Source organism: Planococcus citri, chromosome 5 (assembly GCF_950023065.1).
Source record: "Planococcus citri chromosome 5, ihPlaCitr1.1, whole genome shotgun sequence".
Lineage (NCBI taxonomy): Eukaryota > Metazoa > Arthropoda > Insecta > Hemiptera > Pseudococcidae > Planococcus > Planococcus citri.
In genome coordinates, this window is record NC_088681.1 from 22,156,619 (window position 1) to 22,179,647 (window position 23,029).

A 23,029-nucleotide genomic window follows, 5' to 3' on the forward strand; every position below is an offset into this window, starting at 1 on the left:
GGAAGTAGAGTAACATGATAAACTCTTTTAAACTTAAACGTGCGCTCATAGGATCTCAAAATAACTGGAAGGATCCCCCTTAACATCGTATGATAATACGATTAGATCATTCGTTCCCGCCGAATGATCTATTTTTGATGCATAATGTTTAAAGCACAGAGTTGCTTTGGCGAGCCACAAGCTTCACTTGGTCTTGTAACTCCGCAGTATCTTGTTCCTTGTCAAAACGATGATGTGTTAGCTATTTTGACACAATAGATGTATAAGGGCAAATGGGGTTCTCTCCTTTTGTCCTTCTTTTCGTGTTTTATTCACTTTTAGCGTGGTAATTAGTGTTTCTCTGAACGTTTTAAATAATTATGTTTATTAAATTCAGTTCTTTTGAATATAGGTACACTTCGATTTTCCAAACATCGAAAGTATTTCTCGTCTATACATCGAGCTTCTAGTTAGACATTCCTACTGAAGCACCTAGTATTAGTGAGTGCATCGGAAGGAGGTAGGAAAAATGCATAGTGTCCAAGTAAGTTCTAGTTGATTAATTATAAATAAATCATAATTAATTGGGATGGGTAAAATAGGTAAAAATACACCTAGTATTAGTGGCTGTATAGGAGATACTTATTTTATCTCAGACGAAAGACATAATTTCACCATGTTCTTAGTTAGATTAGAATAATTATTAAATACAGCTAGTAATCACTCAAGGTAAAACTTAAAGTGATTGTTAGTATATAAAACTTTACTCGATGTGAGTTTTAGCTCGCATTGAATTACATAATAATAGCTTTAATTAACCTTCATTATTTTTGTATGTATCTCTTTCGGTATATAATAAATAAAATCACATTTGATGGCATGTCGAATACCTTAGAGTCAAACCCAGAATTTTCCAAATTTTTCAAAAATGAGGTTATGGTTGTTTTGGGTACAGTTAGTAGGTACGCATCGATTGACATTCTCCGTTTTTACCTATCTGACACAATGACGCAGTCAGGGGGGGTCCAAAGTACTGGGTCCGAGTCAAACTCTGAAAAATGTCCAAAATTTTCAAAAATGAGATTATGGTTGTTTTGGGTACAGTTAGTAGGTACGCATCAATTCCCATTCTACATTTTACCCCATCCGATACCATGATGCTTAGGGGGGGTCCAAAGTACTGGGTTCGAGTCAAACTTTGAAAAAAATACTTTTAAAATTTTTTTTTTCATTCCAGTCGACTGTAAAGAACCTTGAGATACTTTCAACAGACTTGAATATAGAATTATCCCTCATATTATCATGCATTTTCGTGTATTTTCGACATTTTTTACGGACTTGGAGTCAAAACCAGAATTCTCCAAAATGGTATCGTGAATTACTGCTATGGAAAGACTTGAAAAAAAATTTGTTTTGTCAATTCGATTGTTACCCGAAGCACTGTGTATAGGCGAGATCAGAAACCTGCTACTACTGATACCCACCTTCCATCAGTTTTTTGCGTTTTTCTCAAAATACTTAGTGAAAAGTGGAGAATTCTGGGTTTGACTCTAAGGTACTCGTGTGTGTTTTTATATGATGAAGAACTGAAAATGTGCTTATGATGAGTAAGATATTGCCGAAGTCTCCTAATTAAGTAAGCTAGTCAGGGACAAGAGGAAAATATTCACTGCCTAGGGAATATTTCTTAGCCAACATCACAGGATAATCATGCTTATATCCACTATACCTTACCTCCGGATAATTCTTACCTTTACTGTAACGGAATTTGCACCCGAGAAAACGCGTGCAAAAGGTCGTTGTCAAAACGCTCATCTACTGAAGTTAGCAAGGATTGTAATCATGAGCTCTGTGAGTAAAAAAATACCAAAAAAATTCAAATTGAAGTTAGAGCGATTCAGTTACCTACAATTCTTTTATTCTCTTCAATTTAAACACATTTCCACAATGCTTGGGTGAAAAAAAAATCCTTCAAAATGAAAATATCGCAAATTAATCTTACAAAACGTTACCAGGAATGGGCAAATTACGCAAAAATTATTCAGAAGTCCAACTCGAAATCAATAATTGCTGAAAATACTTTATCTGACATTTTATTCTGTATTTTTAAGTTTTTCTTTGACAAAATTCATGACCCAACGTTGGATTCGTGATCAGAGTGTTGAAATGTCCCCATTTCCACATCTTTAGCTGAAGGATCTGATAAAACCTCTAAAATAGTGGATTTTTTCCGAGTCTTTTCTAAAAATTTTTGCAAAACCTCGGGCACCGTATTTCCCAAGATTTTACTTTCAGTTCTCGTCTCGAGTGATACGTTTTGCACTTACCATTTGTGTGTATTTTTCAGATTTTACTCCCTGTCAAGGCTCATCATTCAGAACTGCTGTTGAGATCCTATTATTCATCATCCATTTTAAGACCTACGATTACGAAATTCCTCTTTTTATAAAATCTAGACAATTTTTTCACCGAGCTTAATTGAGATGGTTTTAAGTATAAATTTCTCGACGAAATGAATGTAGGTAAAGCTTCCTCTGAAAGGAATCTGGGTTTTCAGAAACGAAAAGTTTGATGTGATGTCAAAAATTCATCGTATTTTTTTTTTTTGCAAGTTCTTGAACACGCAAAAAACGTTGTAAAATAGGATAATATGCTAGTGAGTTTGTTTAATCGCAAATTTTTCGGCAAATTTGAAAGTTTGTTATATCATATTCAATTCGAACTCAACAAAGATCAATGGTCTTGCAATTTTATTAGGTAGGTACTGATATATGAATTATAAATTACTTATGAGTTATAAAAAAAACATAATTTTCAGCTTCAGGTTTTCGGTTCTCTGTTATACCGCATGGATATATTATTAAGATAGGGGTATGTCAGAGTAAGGCTTAGCTTGATAGGCCTTATTGTCAATTTCATAACTCATCACATGATTTGCAGCTTGACCCTTACCAAACCAGTAAAATGCGTCTTTTTTCCACGCACAAATTAGTAATTTACCTTTTTTTGTAGTGGTTCCTCCACAATTTTTTACTAAAAGAATATCTATAGTCTCCCATGTCGGATAATCCTTCAGAAAGGGTTTTGTCCCATCCGTGTATCCGTACTTTTTACCAATCGTGGTGCACATGTCTTCCATACCTTTTTGATCTTTGCAAGAGGCGGCAGGATCCACCCTGAAAAAAATGAAACATTCAGGATTGATTTTTTTTTTTAATTACTCAAAATCGTGTAGGTAGGTACATATTATGTCAAAGGTTTATTGGTGCAGGATGAAGTTCAAAATTTTAAAAAATCAAGGCAGATGCATGTTTTCGCTCGAAGATGAAACAAAAATGGAGTCAAAACTTCAAGTTCTGAATATCATTTTTCGATTTCTATCGAATTTTCGAATATTCTAATTTAGCCCATATACAATGAAAATATTTAAAGATGAAAGGTAAGTACCTAGGAAACTAGGAATGAACGTCGAATGCTTATACTTTCATTTCTGGTCTCCCAAATCAAATTGTTGAGACGAATTCGTGTCATTTTTAGAACTTTAGTAAATTCACGAGTAGGTACTGATTTTTTTCACCAAGAAAGGTGGGCTAAAAAAAATCGAAAATTCGAATAAAAAATGAAATTTAATGTCATGAACATACGTATAGTTTACATAATCACCTTACCCTTTAAAAGCAGCGAATTGATCTTCAGTTATTTTCAAATCTTCCGATCCTAATACAGTCCAAAGAATACACGATAACATCAAATATACGCCGACAACTTTCGCTACCATCTTAACGGAGTGTAACAAAATTGAATTTTGGTTTCACAGAGATGAACTGCAAAAAATCACTATGTGTATGTGTGCTTTTTTACAGCGATAATGCTTCCAAAAAACGGTCAAATATTCACTGATCAAGCTTCAAACTTTTTTTGATTTTATAATCATTTTTCGATCATATGTTATAGTTTTATGTTTGCTTCTATTTAGTTACTGGTGTCATCTTTTTTCTATCGAATATTATATGTAGCCATTAAAAAAACAATAATTGAAAACTTAAGCGTGTGGTATGGTGATGACTGTCATTCATTTTCATAATTGCTACAGCATTCATATAATTTATAATAAATGTACTCGTAGGTATTAATGATTCGAAATTCGAAACATTTAATTATGCAGAATTATTTGATGACAAAGTTCTGGTGGACAGGATTTACTTTACCGTTTTCATTTCTTGGTCACAGATTTTTCGATCATATGTTATAGTTTTATGTTTGCTTCTATTTAGTTACTGGTGTCATCGTTTTTCTATCGAATATTATATGTACCTAGCCATTAAAAAAATAATAATTGAAAACTTAAGCGTGTGGTATGGGTGATGACTGCCATTTATTTTCATAACTGCTACAGCATTCATATAATTTATAATAAATGTACTCGTAGGTATTATTGATACGAAATTCGAAACATTTAATTATGCAGAATTATTTGATGACGAAGTTCTAGTCGACAGGATTTACTTTACCATTTTCATTTCTATGGTAGAGTGTAAATACAATCGGTACCTATACGTTTTATGAATCGTGAATATGGTTGAAGTAGGTTCAAATGCGAACTTGAATAATGGATTCATTATGGACAATATTATTGAAATGCGAGCAAATATTTCTGATTAAGCTCTGATGTTATCTTGACCTGAAAAATCTTACAATAGCGCTTGAAAGTATTCAAACAATATTATAAGTCTCTTCAGCTTTGAAATGACGTTTTCCGGACTACTTCTAAGTCCCGGAGTTCTCTCCTTCAATTCCTAGAGTAAGCAAATCAATTTAAATCCGAGTTTTATAGGAAGATATAATTATTAGCAGTCGGAATTCCGTTTCAAAGCACCTCAGTAGTGTGGATTTGAACATACTGAAAAAGGTTGTCAAAATTGTCCTAAATCCAAAGAAAAGGTTACGAGATGGGCTAATATAGGCTACCTACTTTGTGAGTGCTGAATTTCAATGTAGCCTATGCCTATTTTATGGGCATCGGAGACTTTACATTATGACGTTTTGTTTGACCAAAATCCAAATCAATTTTCACCTTGGTTTTGGGATTGGATTTGAATCGAGATTTAATCGGTTCCGGTTTCGGGATCGTTTTGGTCCCACAGCTTTGACATTGAAGATCATCGTCTTGGCTCTGGCTCCTTCTACTCTGCCTTCCACAAATATCGTTTCCATGGCATCCGCTCTTGTGATCCTCCCACTGTACTTGAGTATGTCTGACCAAGGACCACCACAGATAGTCATTTGGTCACACCTATTTCATTCAGTATCAAGGTGTTAGTTCTTTCCACTGTCCAGGGGACTCTAGAGCAGCCGTCTAGCATTGAAACCGCGTGGAAAGTTTCAGATCCACAGTCCCTCCCCTTTTTGGGTAACCCCCCCTTTTTTTGAAATTGCAGTAACATTTTTCTCAGCCCCAAATCAACCGATTTTGAACATTTTTTAAGATGTTGTAGATATCCATAGGAGGTATCCCCACAAAAATTTTCAACACCCTCCATTCATATTTACCCCTCAAACTGGCATAAAATGTGTTTTAGCCCTTAGAGAAGGTTGGGTGTAAAATGGGAATTTTGGGGAAAATAACTAAGTATTAATGAGTAGGGTGTCGTTTTCTTATGATTCTGTAACGCTGAGTACAAATCAATTAAGTTCGTTGACATTGTCCTTTTTATTAACCAAAGTCCATATACAGTATTTTTTCTGATAGATTCAAATTCGTTACAAATTTCATGGAGGATCTGACAAAATCTCTAAAGTGGTGGATTTTTGCCGAGTATTTTCTAAACGAGACTTCTAGTGGTGAGGTTGATCTTCGATCATACAAAAAAGCCAACTCTTAAGGACAATCCGATCAGCCCCCAGTCCATTCTGGGGAAGTACTTCGCTGGTATCAAATACCAAAATGTGGCGTGTAGGATAGTTGATAGGGCCATGGACCAGTTAGCCCTATCCAACAATCTGGGACACCCCTACAGCCTAATCTTCACAAACCACAGATACACCAACTCGATGAAATATCTTGTGCTCAGAGCGATAAAGGAGAGATTCTACCACCCAGTGGGGCCAGCTTCTGTGTCCTCCCTGCTCCCACACAGGGAGTACCTTAGCATCAATGAACTGCACACCGGTGAACTGACCCCTGCTCAGGTGAAGAGTATATAGTTACTTGAACATATTGAAAAAAAAAACGCGAAGCACAGATCCAGAGGAACAACTGGGGACATATATCAGTCAGATCAAATAGAGTATTTACGATAGAAGAACTAGAAGATGACCTAATGCTGTGAATCCCCAAGTACGCCTTGGCTCATTGTGTTAGCCGGGACTTTGAGATGAGTAAGGGCATTGTGCTCTTATTCAGACAAGCCTTCGGCAATGTTGACACTCTAAAGTTAAGGGGTGTCAAAGTGGGAGATGTGGTATGGTGGAGATATACAGCAAAGGGAACTACGTTCAATATGCAGTAACCAAAGAAAGAGGCAAGGACAAGCCAATGATAGAAGACTTTGTACGAATAATGAAAGCTCTGGCAGCCAAATGTGTAGAGCTGAACATAAATAAAATCGCAGTACCAAGATTAGGATGTGGTTTGGACCAACTTGACTGGAAATTAGTTAAGCAAGCGCTCCTGGAGTGCTTCAAGGGCCTTACGGTGACTCTGAGAGTTTGCACCCCCCTCCCCCCATGGAACATTTTAGTGTGACTACATGATGAACAAGATGTTAAAAACCAATATTGTCAACTGTAAATAAAAACCTTTTTTTCTTTCTTCCTACTACTAGTATTATTATGCCCAAAGCCAAATTCAAGACACAAAATACTCCAGACTGAATTTACCTGGATCTTGATATAATCCTAAAATTTACTATAATATTTATCTGTAAACAAAACCTAGGAAGTGACAACTGGGCCTTGGGCAACCGCCTAGGGGTTTGGGTTGCAGTGGACAATCCGTCTCACCTCCCCCTTCTCCCACCCTGCTTAGACCTGGGGTGAAGCTATAATATTATATTTAGAGACATATTATGTTTATTATAGTAACCCTTAGTCGAAGATAGTTTTTTCTTTATTAATAAAATACCCCCACCGCCTGGTGCGGATTGGGGAAAAAATGGAAGTCAGACTTTAGATCTAATCATCCACTTCAATGTTTCTCAAAGTCAAAATGTCAGAAATTGGTCCTTTTTCTACAAGTTTTTAGTAGTCTGACATAGTGCTTTTCTGATGAACATCAACCAAATTCATGCAAGGATTAAAATAATTGAAAGTTTGCGAAGCTGTGCCAAAAGCTGAAAAAGTTCTGTAAACGATAAATATAATGAAAAGTTCAAAAATCTGTAAAATATTATGTAATATGTTTTAAATTTTAAAAAACCTGATGATAAACAATCAGAAATTTCCGCGAAAATGTCATTTTTAAACATTTTGAAGAATTTCGAACCCGAAGTTGGGTCATGATTTTTGAAAATGTGCCATGCAACGTATCAAAATGGATTAAAATTTTGTGATAAATTCGAATGTTTCAACAAAGATGTTTTTATGTAAAATAATCTTGGAGAATTTTGAGCTGAAAATTTGGCTGTTAACTGTTTGCGCTTTAAATCGTTTGCGCTTCCCATTGTTCTCATCCAGAAGCGCAAACGATTTAAAGCGCAAACGATGATTTCCCGAAAATTTTGTGATGATTTGCGGGATTTTTCAAGAATGGCGTCATGCAGCGCGGATCAAAACGAGTTGAAATTTTAACAGAAAATCAAAATTTTTTATACAAACTTCCTTAAGCAGTTTTCAAGAATTTTTAGACTGAACATGGGTCATGATTTTCGGAATTTTTGAAAAAGTACCATGTGATTCGTCAAAATGGTTTAATTTTCAGGAGAAAATGAAAAATCCCCGTTAAAATTTTATTTGAACATTTTTGGGAAATTTTAGCTTCAAATCGGGTTGATTTTCAGAAACCATGTAGATTGAGGGGGAGATATGTGGCCTATATCAAAATAGGTTGAAATGGTATGTAACGTGGCCTGATATCGGTTCTGAGGACGTGTCATATCGTACGTAGAATATGTATGAATCCACCATGCTATTCGGAAATTTTTTTAATGCATGCAAAAGTCTACTTTGTTCAATTCGATGACTCAAATTTACGTACTGTATCATTAGTTTTTTTGATAATGTTTCCACTTTGAGGACTCATATCTCGCCTTCAAGGGCGCCTCTTATGCTTAAGGTTTCTCTGAGTGACTCACAACTCGATAAGAATGAAGGTCCCCACTAAATTTGGTCAAAGTTCTCTAAAATTTCGATAGGAAGAAGAAGCGGGAGAGACTGAAATTATCATTTTCTCAAAATATTCCCTACCTTTTCCAAAAATGTTACAATTTGGCGACCCAAATTTTATTGTGTCAAAATTGAAAAATTTCTCAACAAGGGAATGCGTAGGCACCTAATCTATATATATTACATAAAAGAATCTTGAAAAATGTTGTTCCAGTCGGTGAGCCTCTCCCACTGGACCGATTTCGCTAATTTTTTTTTTAAAATGTTCCTCATGACGCGTAGATATGTCATCAAACATTTAGAATTCAAAATTTTTTAGTTTTAGCCCAAAAAATTAAAAATGCACAATTTTGGACAATTGTAACTTTAAGCTTTCATTTCGCGGCCGAATATTTCTCATTTGCTAGGCATTTTCCTTATCATCAAATAGTAAACAAAACATCCAGCTTATACTTCGCAGCCAACTATTTATCCTTTTAATTATACTCACAAAAATTTATAATTTTTGACAAAGTGAGGAAATCTGAATGGAGAAAGATAGTGATTGAGAATGAGAGTATGTATAGGTACCTATATGAAATATGAATAAATTAAGAAAGTAAGTAAACCAGAAAAAGGCCAGAAAGAATATTGGAGAAAAATATAGGGCGCGTTTGAACACAAAAATAAAAAGTGAGGTAAAAGTCATGAAACAAAGAAAGAAAAGTGATGAAAAATAAATGCATAAGGAATAAAAGAAAAGAAAAAATTAATGAACTAAACAAAATCTAAATTGAAACTGCATCAATCTTGATAAAAACTGAATGAAAACAAAAGAAATCAGATCAAATCGAAACCAAAACCAGGAAACAATTGTAAGAAAAGAAAATGCAAAAACGAAAACGATAAAAATGAATTCATGGCGAATAAATGAAAAAATGAACAAAAAATAAAACAATGAAAAATGATAACAGAAAAATTATGATGAATCCAATAAAAAATGAAATATATAAAAAAGGAATGAAAAAGAATAGATGTAAAAAATTGATGAATAAAAACAAGAAGAAATTATGATTATAAAATTGAAAACAATTGGCGAAGAAAATTGAAAGATTTCAAAAGAAGAAAAAAACTAAAATTGAATGAAAAACTGACTACAAGAAAAAATGCAAAAATAAACCTGATGACAAAAAATTGAAAATAAAAAATGAAAACAAGAAAAAAATGATAATAATGGAAGTGAATTTGAACGACAAACATCTAAACAAAGAAAAACTAAAATTCGATCAAAACTGGAAACAGGAAAAAATGCAAAAATAGAACTGAAAACTGAAAATGGAAACCTTGAGATGAAGGAGTTTTAACATTGCAGAAAATTGTTGCCAGTTCATTAACAATTTTGAACTTTCAGGGGAAATATTTTCAACATGTTTGGGGGGAGAAGCGCGAGCCGGTGTTAGGGCAAAAACACAAAAACAAAAATCAATTGCACAACTTGCATCCAAGTAGGTATTCGAACCTAAGAAAAAAAAGGACGAGAAAAATTCTTAAAGAAGAGGGGATTATAAAATTGTGTAATTTTGGCAAAAATTGCCTGAAAAGTTGTCTCTCAAAATTTGAGCTTAAAATTTCCCAATAATAAAAATTTTCCTATGTTATTTAATGAAGGCAAATAAAGGCAGGGAGATTTTTCATATTCAATGTCTAAATCATTTCATTTGAAGAATTTTTTGGCCAAAAAAGTCACCCAAAAATTCTTTAAATGAAATGATTCATTTTGTTCTCATTAAATAACATCGGAAAATTTTTATTATTGAAAAATTTTACTCAAATTTTGAGAGGCAATTTTTCAGGGAAAAAAGACATTGCTTTTAAGCATACTTTTAAATTTAAAATGTCAATATCACATGTTTTTTAATTTATATGTATTGCATAGGTTGGTAATTTAATTTTCACAAGGTAGGCTGTGTCCATTTATCAAATCAAATCAAATCAACTTTATAAGAATTGGTATTAAAAAAATTGCTAAAACACACGCATAAACGCATCTGGAAACAGAAGATGGACCCACTCCCCATTGGTAGATAAATTTGATGAGAGTAATAAAGAAAAAAACGATTTTATTTACAACAAAATTCATCATTTTTTCATCAATTTGTTAGGTGACTTCACTGATTCTGTTTTACAAGTTTGAGAAAGCTGCTAAGCTGCTATAGGGTATCTCATTTTACATCCTGGAAATTTTTTGCTAGCTTGATGAAAGCGCCCGCTTACATCAACACTTCTGCAAGCTATGTAACCATTATCTCAAAATCAAAAAATACCCCAAGTTTGCATTGTGAATAGGTAAATCATTTGGTTTAAAAAATAAAACCTTTTTGGGAATTTTTTGCAAAAAAACGACAATTTTCACTTTATAGTAATTCAATGGCCAAAAAAAAGAAACGAGTTTTAAACAATTTTTAGTAAAAAAAAGTGACACTTTTCAGCATTTATTTTTGGCATTTTGAGGTAACAAAAAAAGTTTAGGAGGCGAGATTTTCCACAGAACATGGTAAAAAGCAAAAACTTTTGTTATGTTTTTGCAGAAATCGAATCTTTTTGGAAATTTGTGGCGAAAAATGTTATGCTTTTTTGCAATTTTTGTCGAGAAAATCGGGCCTTGGATTCTAAATAGCAATAATGGTCTAAGTCTAATTTTTGTCGAGAAAAACGGGCCTTGGATTCTAAATAGCAATAATGGTCTAAGTCTAAGCAGAATCTCAAATACAAATACTATCTTTTGGAATTGCAAACCTACTATTTTTCCTAAAACAAATAAGGTAGGGCTAGAGCGAGAAAACAGAAATTTTTTCAAAAATACCCTCTCTTTAAAGACTAAAATGTCTCTCTTCACATTCACAGACAACTCTGGAGCTAAGTTTTAAACTGACAACAAGAAAAAATGCAAAAATAAAACTGAAGACGAAAAAATGAAAATAAAAAATAAAAACAAGAAAAAATGATGATGAAAATGAATTTAAACAAAGAAAATTGAACGACATCTAAACAAAGAAAAACTAAAATTGAATCGAAAACTGAAAACAAAAAATGGAAAACTTGAGATGAAAGATTTTTTACTTTGGAGAAATTTGTTGCCAATTCATCAACAATTTTGAGCTTTTTCGGAGGGGAGGAGGGAAGGCGAGCAGCCCGAGCGAAGCGAGGGCGCGAGCCGGGGTTGGGGCTGCGGAGCAGCCCAGGGGGCGGAGCCCCCTAGTATCTATTGAATTTACTCTTTGATTCGAACGAAACCAAGCTGGATCGAAATAGCATGTCTTAAAATCCCCCGCAACCAAATTTCAGGTGCTAAAATGCATTTTGGATTTCTGGCGAATTCTTGAAAATATTAAAAATTTAAAAAAAAATCTGTTTTAAGGGCGAATTTGAAACTTTTCCATGAAATATAAATTTTTCGGGCAAAGTGAACCAATGTTAATAATTCCTAGTATAATTTCTCAATTTTCTCCAGAAATTTCAAACGCCAAAAAAAGATTCTCCGAAAAAGGATTAAACCCCCGTCTATCCGCCAACTGTTCTTGAATGATTCTCCCAGTACATGATTATTCGAATCCAACCAGGTTTTCAGATGTAATTTTGTAGTGGTTTTGTTCTTATTTGGATCGTACAACAATGAATTCAACAAAGACCGATCATCATGCAATAATATTATAATTATGTAGGTAGCTAGGTACCTACTTATTCAAGTTATAAAAAGGGAAACATTTGCAAACAATAACTTTTCAGCTGAAATTTCTCAAGTCTGTCTGTTTTATGGCTATTACCTATTTCACTGGCGTATCCTTGTAAAAACTAGCATAGTAGGTTTTTGGATTAAGGGTGTAGTTTAGCTTCTAAAAATCCGAGAAAATAGGTAATGGGAAATTTTTATTGAAAAATATTTGGCTGCCAAATCGAGAGTTAAAAATTTTACTTTTCAATTTTATCAGTAGACAAATAACTGATTTGTTCGCGAACGAAAAATTGGATAATTGTTGAGAATTTATGAATTTTACTTTAAACGAATTATTGAAAATTGTGCGTGCGCATTTTTTCATTAACTGTTGCCATTTGTTGCACTCACACTCGTACACGTTGTTATTTATCCATTCGTATGAAGCGTTGCCAAATCGAATTTTTCGTTTCATTTCGAAAAATTTCCAAAATAATTCCGACTTTTGATAGTCACGAAGAAAATAATTTCTCTTGCGAAGCCGGGCCAAGCGCGTCACCACTTTTTCTCCACGACAACGTCGTGGAAAAGTGTAACCAACGCACTCGGCCGGAGAATTAATTTTCATTTTCATTCAATGCCAGTTCTAATGTGCCATAATATTGGATGGATGCATTCACGAAGTATTTTTAATAAATGGAGGATTTGTTTGATTTTCCTAATGATTTTTTTTAATTTTTTAAAATTTATTGTTCTGACAAATTTCTTATAAAAAGTTTTTTTCGTGGTGGCACGCAATGCCTCCGAAGTAAATTTCAAAAATATCAAAAATTGATCATAAAAATGTATAGAAATAAAATATGGGATGGGGGAAGGGGAATTAAAATTTTACAAAAATAAGCTTTCGTCAAGCAATTTTGTAAAAAACAGGGCTTGTTAATTATAAAAAGAGGACTTTGCAGGTTGGAAAGACAAAAATGATTGATTTTTGGATGTTTTGGCAAACAAATACAAGTCTCTTCGCAATTTCGACAAAAATTACGAATTGCGACCATTTGACTACTTTATAAAAAAAACTACTTCCTGAGAATTTTGACGGAAGAACATTTCAAATTTTCATCAATTAGCCAAAAATTGACACTCTCTGACAATTTTGTCAAAAAATGAGAATCTTTTGACAATTTTGACAAAAACAGGATTTTTTTAGCCAACCTTGACAAGAACAGAAATGTTTGACAATTTTGGCAAAAATTGACCCTTTTTGAGAATTTTACCAAGATGATCACTTTTTGACAATTTTGACTGAAATGGATACTTTTTGATTATTTTAGCCAAAAATGGCGAAAATCGACGCTTTTTGACAACTTTTTCAAAAAAATGACACTTTTCAACTTGGTTAAATTTGGCAAAAAAAACTATAGAACCTTGTTGGCCCGACTAGTTTTTTATACATGTTATTGAAAAAGTTGATAAACCAGACAAACCAGTTCACTTAATGCATTTCCAGTGCTCAAAAATTTTGGTCAAACAATCTGTACTAGATACCTAATCTACCCATATCATCATTGGCCGGATCCGGCCTTCCGGTCAAAAAACAGGATTTTTTCATATTTTTGGAGAATTTGAAAAATTGCATTTTCTCCCAACCACATCAACTTGAGCAGCTGAAATTTTGGGCAAAGGGTCTATGGTTGATACCTAATTGACTAATACTACTGTCAGCAGGATGTGGAATTATCATCAGAAAACAAATTTTTTCACATAACATGAGAAAAAACAATAAAAATTTTTGTTTTCTGAACGGACGGTCGGATCCGGCCAATGATCATATCGATTGATTTGGTATCTAGCACAGACCTTCCAACCAAGATTTGAGCTCCTAAAGTACATTACAAGAACTGATTATACGGATTTTTCAAATTTTCCAAAAACATTAGGTATAAACCACCAAATGGACAGAAAATTCGATTTCTGATGATAATTTCAGATCTGGCCGACGATAGTATTAGTCGATTAGGTATCAAGCATAGACTCTTTGGCCAAAATTACAGCTGCTCAAGTTGATGTTGTGGGGAGGAAATGCCATGTTTCAAAATTCTCCAAAAATATGAAGAAAAGTAAAAAATCATGTTTTCTGACTGGAAGGCCGGATCCGGCCAATTATGGTATGGGTCGATTAGGTATCTAGTACAGACTGTTTGGCCAAAATTTGAGCACTGGAAATGCATTAAGTGAGCTGGTTTGACTGGTTTTTCAATTTTTTCAATAATGTGTATAAAAAACTGGTTGGGCTAAAAATATGATTTCTGATGATAATTCCAGATCCGACCGACGGTAGCATTAGTCGATTAGGTATCAAGCATAGACCCTTCAACTAAAATTTCAGCTGCTCAAGTTCATGTGGTGGGGAGAAACGGCCATTTTTTGAATTCATCGAAAATAAGAAAAAAAAACAGTAAAAAATCCTGTACATATACTGACCGGAAGGCCGAATCCGGCCAATGGTGGTATGAGTCGACGGATGACTGCCTATGGCCAAAATTTGAGCTCGGGAACTTGATACGCGGGAGAGATACCTATTTGTAATTTTTCCCCGTTTTTTGAGTTCAACACACGAAACTTCAAACACTCGCTAAGAATCGAAAAATCAACTTGAGCAGCTGAAAATTGGGGGATGGGTTCGTTGGAATATTTGAATTCCCCGCAAACTTTTTTAATAATCCCACAAATTCAAACCCAATTTCAGGCCCAATTCTTCGAAAATGCTCAAAAAAAAAAAACAGTTTTGTCGTTATCAAAGTTGAACAAGAATAGCAAAAAAAAATTGTTGAAAATTCTTCAACCATAAGTAAAAGCTCTAATAACACTGTGTACTTTCAAAAAAATAAGGAAATTCTATCACAAATCCCAAAAATATGTGACGAGTGTTAAAAACGTGTCAAAATAACACAAAAAGCCTCAAAAACAATAAAATTGCTGTAGATCATTGAAGAAAGGATAACATTTCTGTCAAGTAAGGCATACAAAGATAAAATTTTCAAAAATTCTTTAAAACATCGTTAAAATTACCTAACAACATGAAAATCACAAAAAAAATTCTGAATGTTCAACGACATTCACCTAAAATTCATGAAGAAGTGTTGAAGATGTGTGTAGAAACACTCAAAAAAGCATTAAAATTACCCAGTCATCAATCAGTGAGAAATGAAAATTATCAAAATTGGATAAAATTTCAGTAAAATTTCAAAAAGTACAAACAAAATCAAATAAAACTTCGCCTATTGAGAAGACGTTCAACTGTAACTGAAAACCAAACCTGTATTGAATTGTGTTTTTTTGCCCATTATAGTCATCTTGGTTTAGAGAGATCAAACTTTGAACTTTGATAAATGAAGTACATTTACGAGATGTTGACATTTTGGGAAAATTCACAAGGTAGTAAATTTTTGAAATGAAATACATAATGAGAGGTATAATTTTGAGATTTTTAATTTGTTCAAAGTTGGAAAATGTTTTCACTTACTTTGAATCTGAATAAATGAAAGTCGATAAGCACCTCACATATAAACTTGAGTGAATAAAATGTAAGCAAGCAAGTAGTAGGTAAGGTACATGGTTTATTGGTTGTTGAAACGGCGTGAAATTTATTTTGGAATACTTTGATGAAAACTATTAATTATATCAAGAATAAATGCAATTTGTTTTTACTTCGAAGTGATAATTGATAACTTGACGAAATTGTTTTTGATTTTGAGTTAAAATAAATGTGGCCAGAAAGGTTTATGACGAAAAGAACGAAAAATACCATTCTCAAAATGCAAAAATTGCAAAAACTACACAAACGCTCTCTTTATTGAAAATGCTTCAACTAAAATATGTAAACAAACGCAAATTTGTTTACTTTCATGGCGACTTTTCGATGACTTCAATCCATACAAATAATGTTCGTATTTTCCATTTTTCACGCTCAAAAATGATCAAATACTGTTCATTTTTGGATATGTTGTTTAGAAAGGTTATATCTCGGCGAGTACAGGCTCGGTTTTTTGAAATATTGTCTCATAAATGAATAATGCTCGCATGAAAATGACCCTAAATTACGTAAGTTTAAATCCAATTTATTTTTATTCTAAAGCAAATTTAAAAAAAACAGCTCTGTACTCGCCGAGATATAACCTTTCTAAACAACATATCCAAAAATGAGGCAGATCCATTCGTCCGTTTTTGTGTAATTTGGAAAATAGAATTCGTCATATTTTACCTACTCATTTACCTACTAAACTACACCCTTAAAGATGGATTTCCATACTGCGCGGACGGAAATATAGATTTAACAAGCAATAGCGGATGTGTAAAAAAACAATTCACGTTTGTCATTTGTGCGTGGAAATACCATTACTATTACGCTCTTGGCAAGGGTCAAGCTGATGGTCATGTGATGAATTACCAATGTGTGAAGGTCGACCAAGAGTATTCGTGCACAACTGCGTTAGATGTGCCATACTCGTAATTAATAGAGTATAGAAAACCAACCGAAAATTGAATGCTAACAAAATATGCTTCTTCCAGTAATAAGTAGATATTAAATTTTATTTTTTATTAACAATAGATAAGGTTGAATATAATCATGTGATGGTTCATTTTCAACTCCAAATATGTAATACATAATACAATAAGATGTTTATCAATAAAAAGCTCTATATTTCTAGGATGATAAAGTAATTTACTTGTTCTAAGTATATCATCTCAAACCAAAATGGAGCTAAGTCAACCAACTTCATTTGATTTTTTCACCAGTTTCCTTGAACTTGAAACGAATTTACTTACTTATACAGGGTTTAAAAGAGAAAATAAAAAATGTTTAAATTAATTTTCTGCAACAGTATTGGATAGGTACTTTCTGACCATGAATACGCATTAGTTTTGTGAATTTTTTTCGAATCAAAAAATGATTTCAATTTCAATTTTTGATAATTTTCCCGTCTAATTAGGAATATTGTTGTAACACCACTAGGTTCGTCTCAGTCTCAGCTTTCCAGTGATACCAAAACCTCAAAATCGAAAATTCTGGACATACACGCCGTTGCCTTTAAGGCGACGAAGTTCTCTCGGTAACATATAGGCCTAGTGATTTATCGGTTAGTAATCGCGGTAAGTTTTCATGCATCACGGAATTGAATAATAAATGAAAATATAATCAGAATATTGTCAAAATAGTAGTTTACAGGGGTATTCATAGCTAATGGGAACAAATCTAAGATACAATTTCTGATGGTACCTGAAATAGCACAATAAAACTGATGAGAAATCGAAAAGAAACACCAAAATATCTCTAGAATTTACATTACTAGGATTCTGAACAGAGTATTATTATTCAAAAGTACTTTTCACTTTGGAAATGGAATGCATCATTTGATTAAATCGTGGTACTTAAGATACTCGTAGGAAGGCTGAAATTTGGCGTACCTATGCTTTTCATTTTCAACGTCCTGAAGCGATTGGTGGTGATTTTGAATAATTGTAGCGTCTCAGAGGGGGGGGGTATTATCAAATTTTTCAGTTTGGAAAAATTGTCATAAAAATGATCAAAACGAAATTCGGAAGGTGTAAGTAAACTCTCATTACCAATTTCATGGCTTTTTATAGATTATAGGTTGATCAGGCGACGCGGTAGGTGTTGCCCCCCCCCGCCCTCCCACGGTTTTCGAACCGTAGGTGGCGGTACTGCAACACCGCGGAGTAATATTCTCAAACTATTTTGGACAGTTCTGGACATCACGCCAATGCAATTTTCTCGACAAATATGAACTTATTTTAAAAAGTAAGAAGACCGATCTTTTTTATTTTTTAAACCCCTTTCAGAAAATATATATAACAATTGTTATACGACAAACAATTGCAAAGTGTCAAGCAGCATTTTCGCTGTTATTTTGGTAATTTTCTTCCTACACACTTAACTCAAGACTGAGAGATTGGCCAAACTAAATTTTATGAAATTTGAAATGTAGATTCCATTCATCATCCATTATGCAATAAAACAAAAAAATTGTCAAAATCTTGAAAATTCAACCTTCACCCCCTCATTTGGCCCCCTATAAATGTTAAAAATGTGTTGAAAATATCAAAAGGAGCTAGCTCTATGTTCAAAGCATATATATTTAAAATTTCAGCTTTTTCTGATTTGTAGTTTTTGCTGTAGCCTTGTCTAAAGATTCAATGTTTCATGAATTGAATCATGAAATCAGTGTTGACTTATATTGAACCAAAAAACACTGAACTGCTAGCTGAGCATATTTATTGCTAGGCATTTTATGTGGAATACCGGACATCTTCCCGGATGATGAACTTTTTTTTTATTTTTGTATTAGAAAATATAAGAATTCATTATTATCACCCGTAATTTTATAAAGAAATTGAATAGAAATAAATTTTTAAAAAAAAGTAAAAATCCTCAGAAATTCCATAGGTATCAAATAATGAAAAATTGAAAAAAATATCCACCTTCACTGTGTGAAAAATTTTTAAATAAAAAAAGAATTAAGTTCATTGTGAATCTAAAACAATTGTAAAATCATCCTAACAGTTAAATGGTCAGGTACCTACCAGTCTACCTATAAGAATTCACACATCTAACTCCCATATACTGGAAGGTATGGTACTCCACAACTCGATTTTTAGCCGCCCAAATTAATTTTCACAGCTTCTAGAGAAATCTAATATCGTACTAAAGGCTCGAGAATGGATCGAAACTGTGAAATTAGGTGCAGGCATTCGTGCAAATTTCAAAACATTTTCCTTCAAACAGAAAAATTCTTTTTGTTTTTTTATTTTTTCAATACTCTAATCAAAAAATGCGCTCGAGGTGTCCATCTGGAAGTTGGCTCAAATGTTGAGAAACCCCTTTCAACAGGTCGTCGGTAAACAAACCACAACTTCATTTTAAACTGCTCCAATTGATTTCCACGCCTTCTGAAGAAATTTCGAAATTCTGGAGAATAAATCGAAAATCGCGCTGTAGAGGTTCCACAATGGTAACTTTTTAAAACTCGTAACATTAAACTAATATAAACTGAAAAGCTATAAGGGATATCCACAATTAAGTCGTATCTTCTGAAGAAATACTTCATGGGGGAAAGCATTTTCGACCAATGAATTTTTAGATGGTCTGTGATTCTATTTTTATTTTTCTTTATAATGATATTTCTGTTTTAGGTTGACAATCGCCGCTACCGTCAACGTCATAAGTCATGAAGTGATTTGCAGTTTGACCTTTGCCGACAACAAAATAGCGTCCTTGATACCACGAGCAAGTGAGTACTTTGACGTTCTTGGTACATCCTCCGTTTGAGCTAACTTTTGAATCCATGCATTGTGGAAAACCCTCCAGTTGAGGGATTTTTCCGTCTGTGTATCCTGCTTTTTTAGCTAGCTTATTACACTCATTGTTCATAGAATCACTGCATCTGCAACTTTTTGTACATAGGATCGTACCTATAAAAAAAAAGCCATAAAAATTGAATTATACTATAAGCTCGCATCACACGCACTAAACATGATTTTTCATAATTTTTTCAAAAAATGATTTTTTTTAGAAAAAATATGATTCTATTCAATCCCCTCTCCCTCAGAATTCAGGAAATTTCTAGAAAAATATACTCGAGGAGATATAGCAGGCTACCTTACCCATCAGTTGTTTTTGAGGATCCCAATACATTAATTAGGAAAAGGTGCGATAACATCAAATATACGCCGATTACTTTTACTACCATCTTGAAAACGTTTGATAAACTCAAAGTTTGATCATTTGATTTCACTGAGACGTAATCTACGAATGATCACCCTGTTGGCGTATGATCTTTACTCCGAAAATATTGTTCACAAAATTACAAACGTGCTCCTTTTTTTATTTCATATATATATATGAAATGTTTTCCACCATACTTTAGGTAAACTTTTTTTATTTTGATACTCGTACCTAGCTGCGAATACTGTCGCACACTCACGATTTATTATAGACGATGAGGACTCTAAATCATGCGTAGAACCAAATAATAGCAAAGTTTTAGTTCATAAATTTTTTTCAACGAGCTTTTTTTGTTCAAAAATATGCGTATGTTGGATTGTCGTATTATTTGCAATAATTTTTCTATAGCATTTTTCAAAAAAATTTGACAACCAATGCGTAGAATAAAAATTATTTGTTCTCCTAACCGCTGAAGCTGTCGTTGAGCTATTCATATTTACAGTCAGAAAGTACTTGATACTCAAATACTGTTGTCGAAAATTAATTTTAAAATTTTCATTGCAATTCAAGATCTTCTGTTTTAAACCCTGTGAGTACCTAGATTCGTTTCAAGGGAAGTGGTGAAAAAATCGAATAAAATTGTATGACTTAGCTCCATTTTCGTTTGAGATGATATGGAACAAGTATGTATAATTACTTCATCATCTTTGAAATATGGAGCGTTTTATTGAAAACCATCTTCTCGTATTTATACATATTTCAAGTTAAAAATGAACCATCACATAATTTTATTCAACTTTATTCTTAATTAAAAAATTCAAGTGTTAGCTAAAATTCGATATTGCTGGAAGAAGCATTTGCCAGCATTAAATTTTTAGTTGATTTTCAATTCTCCATCAATTACGAGTATGGCACATCTTTAAAAGGTAAGCACGTTTTGGTTTCCTTCTGACATTGGTAATTCATGACATGGCCATCAGCTCGGCCCTTGCCAAGAGCGTAATAGTAATGGTATTTCCACGCACAAATGACTACTTTGAGTGGTTTATTTACACCTCCGCTACCTTTTGCTACATTTATATTCGCATCTGCGCAGTATGGATATCCTTCTAAAAATGGTTCGCCTGGAGTTATGGTTCCCGTTTTTCCACCTATGCTATTGCACCATGTTTTCAATCTTGCGCTATTGCAGCAATATCGCGTAGGGTCTTCCCTGAAAAAAATCACGAACATTAGATAGTTTTCAATAGGGCAAAACGCGCATTTCAGGTTGCATACATGCGCCGTGTGAATTGTACGGCAAACCTTACGAGTATAGCATATAAACAATGCTGTTCACTTCTACTTTTCAGCTCGTTAAGTCAATTTTCTCAAGAAAGACTTTAGCGGATTTCGAAAAAATGTAGTACCGTTGAAAAGAGGACAAAATCCTCTACAATTTAGAGTCATAAAATAATGGGGTCCTCGAGATGGTTTAAAAGTTCTGTCGCCTCAAAGTTCAAAGTGTACAGAAAAATATGTTGAATTGGCTACATTTTTCAGCTCGTTAAGTCAATTTCCTCAAGAAAGACTTTCGCGGATTTCAAAAAAATTAATTCCATTGGAAAGAGGACAAAATTCTGTATAATTTTGACCCATAAAATAATGGGATCCTCGAGATGGTTTGAAAGTTTTGGTGTATCAAAATGCAAAGTGGACAGAACAATCACTAGCTTGAAGCCTATAGAATGTAAGGGGAATCAAGATCCGCAACCACTTATACGCTTCGTGACGTCAGAGCGTTTTGCCCTATATTATTTCATGTCAAGTACATATTAGGTATATCTCATAAAATTTGAAAATGAAGAGTTTGGCTTTGAAAAATACGCTGCTTTTTGAAATGGCAAAAAGTCGAGGGCAAAATAAAAAATCATTCTGACTTCGTCGACTGTTTTTGTTTTGATCCTAAAACTCACACGTTCGTGTGAGGTGAACGTCGCGGAATAATTTTGAACCAGTGAGGCTTTGTGGGGAATGGCAAGAGGTCGAGTCCCAATACTTTTCGAGTAATGAATATTTTCTCAATTCAATTCAAGAATCTTTGAAAACGTGCTGTTTTCTTTTCAGCATTATAATTTTTAAAAAAACAGTTTTTACTTAAAACTCCCAAAACAGATGTATACTTGCCTCATTATGATGCATTTTGGCCACGAAAGAGTTAAAGGGTGGCGGAGCTGGGCCCCCAAAACTGAGGCCAAAATGGTAAAAAATTCGATTATGAGTGAATATTGGTCTCGTCTGCTTTTTTGATCACAAACTGGAACAACCGCCTGGGATGAACATCGCAGAATAATTTTGACCCTATGAAATCCAAATAAGGGGGGGGGGGGAGTTGAAATAATGTGTCCTAATTTTTTTGTAATAATATGAATGTTTGCCGAATACGTACATACGAGAATTTTTTTGACTGAAAATCGAAGTATGTACTATTATATTCAAATATTGCATTTTTGATACGAAGAATTGAAGACAGGCAAACGATGAGTATGGGGAAAGGGGTTAAATTCGGCAAAATGTCGAATGCCAGCCCCGAAGAATAATTTTAAGATCACGTTAGACCCTAAAACAAAAACCATACAACTCTCAAAGATGATAACATTTCGGCCAGTTTTCGGAAATTTTAGCGAAACAAAGTATACCTATTCTCAGGTCCTGCAGAAAAAAGCTGAAATTCTGGATGAGACATTCACAGAACAAATTGCCGTTTTCAAATTCAATGGAAAACTTTGAAATTTAGATACGAAAATGACTGTCAATTTTTGGGGTGAAAATTAATTTGTGCTTTGTGGCTAAACTATGTATATCATCGTCGTTTTTAAGTTCGGCGGAATTGATTTTTATTCTACCAGAGTGCTTGATGGTAAATTATTAACAATTGGTTGAAAATGTGGCAGCTAAAAAAAAAAAAATCCAAGATAGGTACCTCTATACCTACCATGGTGTAGTTAAAATACTCGTACGTATAGACTACATTAAGGTACTGTTTACTTACCCTTTGAAAGCTTCGAATTCCTCTTCAGTTAGACCCAATGAACAAAGAAAGAAGTACGATAACATCAAGTACGTGCTGATCACTTTCGGTTTTATTGCCATCATCATAGTGGGATAAAATCTAATTGGGTGTGATTTATCGGCACGGCAGAAAAAGGCGTTTTAACGACGAAAAAAGGGCATTTTAACGACAGAAAAAGGCATTGCACTGGAAAAGAATTATTTCACGACGAAAAAAGTTTTTGAACGACAGTAAATGAATG

The 23,029-nt window shown here is 33.7% G+C and overlaps 2 protein-coding genes across 3 annotated transcripts in view; one reads left to right on the forward strand and one right to left on the reverse strand.

Moving 5' to 3' along the window:
* LOC135849189 (uncharacterized) overlaps positions 1-23,029 on the forward strand; it is a 373,560-nt gene that overhangs the window by 277,894 nt on the left and 72,637 nt on the right. The window contains exon 5 of one of the 2 annotated variants that reach the window (XM_065369494.1): positions 19,205-19,302. The exons of the other annotated variant lie outside the window; for it this stretch is intronic. The gene's annotated coding sequence lies outside the window, so the exon portion shown is untranslated. The remainder of the gene's footprint in view (positions 1-19,204; positions 19,303-23,029) is intronic. 2 annotated transcript variants of the gene reach the window in all.
* On the reverse strand, positions 20,528-22,890 carry LOC135846456 (uncharacterized). Its single transcript, XM_065365553.1, has 2 exons — positions 22,768-22,890; positions 20,528-20,949 (listed from the first exon to the last, which is right to left on the reverse strand). Exons 1-2 carry the CDS (start codon positions 22,872-22,874, stop codon positions 20,637-20,639), a joined length of 420 nt encoding a protein of 139 aa, XP_065221625.1. The 5' UTR covers positions 22,875-22,890; the 3' UTR covers positions 20,528-20,636.

Bases quoted from the DNA above. Each gene is read 5' to 3' on its own strand.
- LOC135846456 (XM_065365553.1), bottom strand. From the start codon at position 22,874: ATGATGATGGCAATAAAACCGAAAGTGATCAGCACGTACTTGATGTTA. The intron at 20,950-22,767 runs GTAAGTAAACAG...GATTTTTTTCAG, and splicing joins GAATTCGAAGCTTTCAAAGG to GGAAGACCCTACGCGATATT.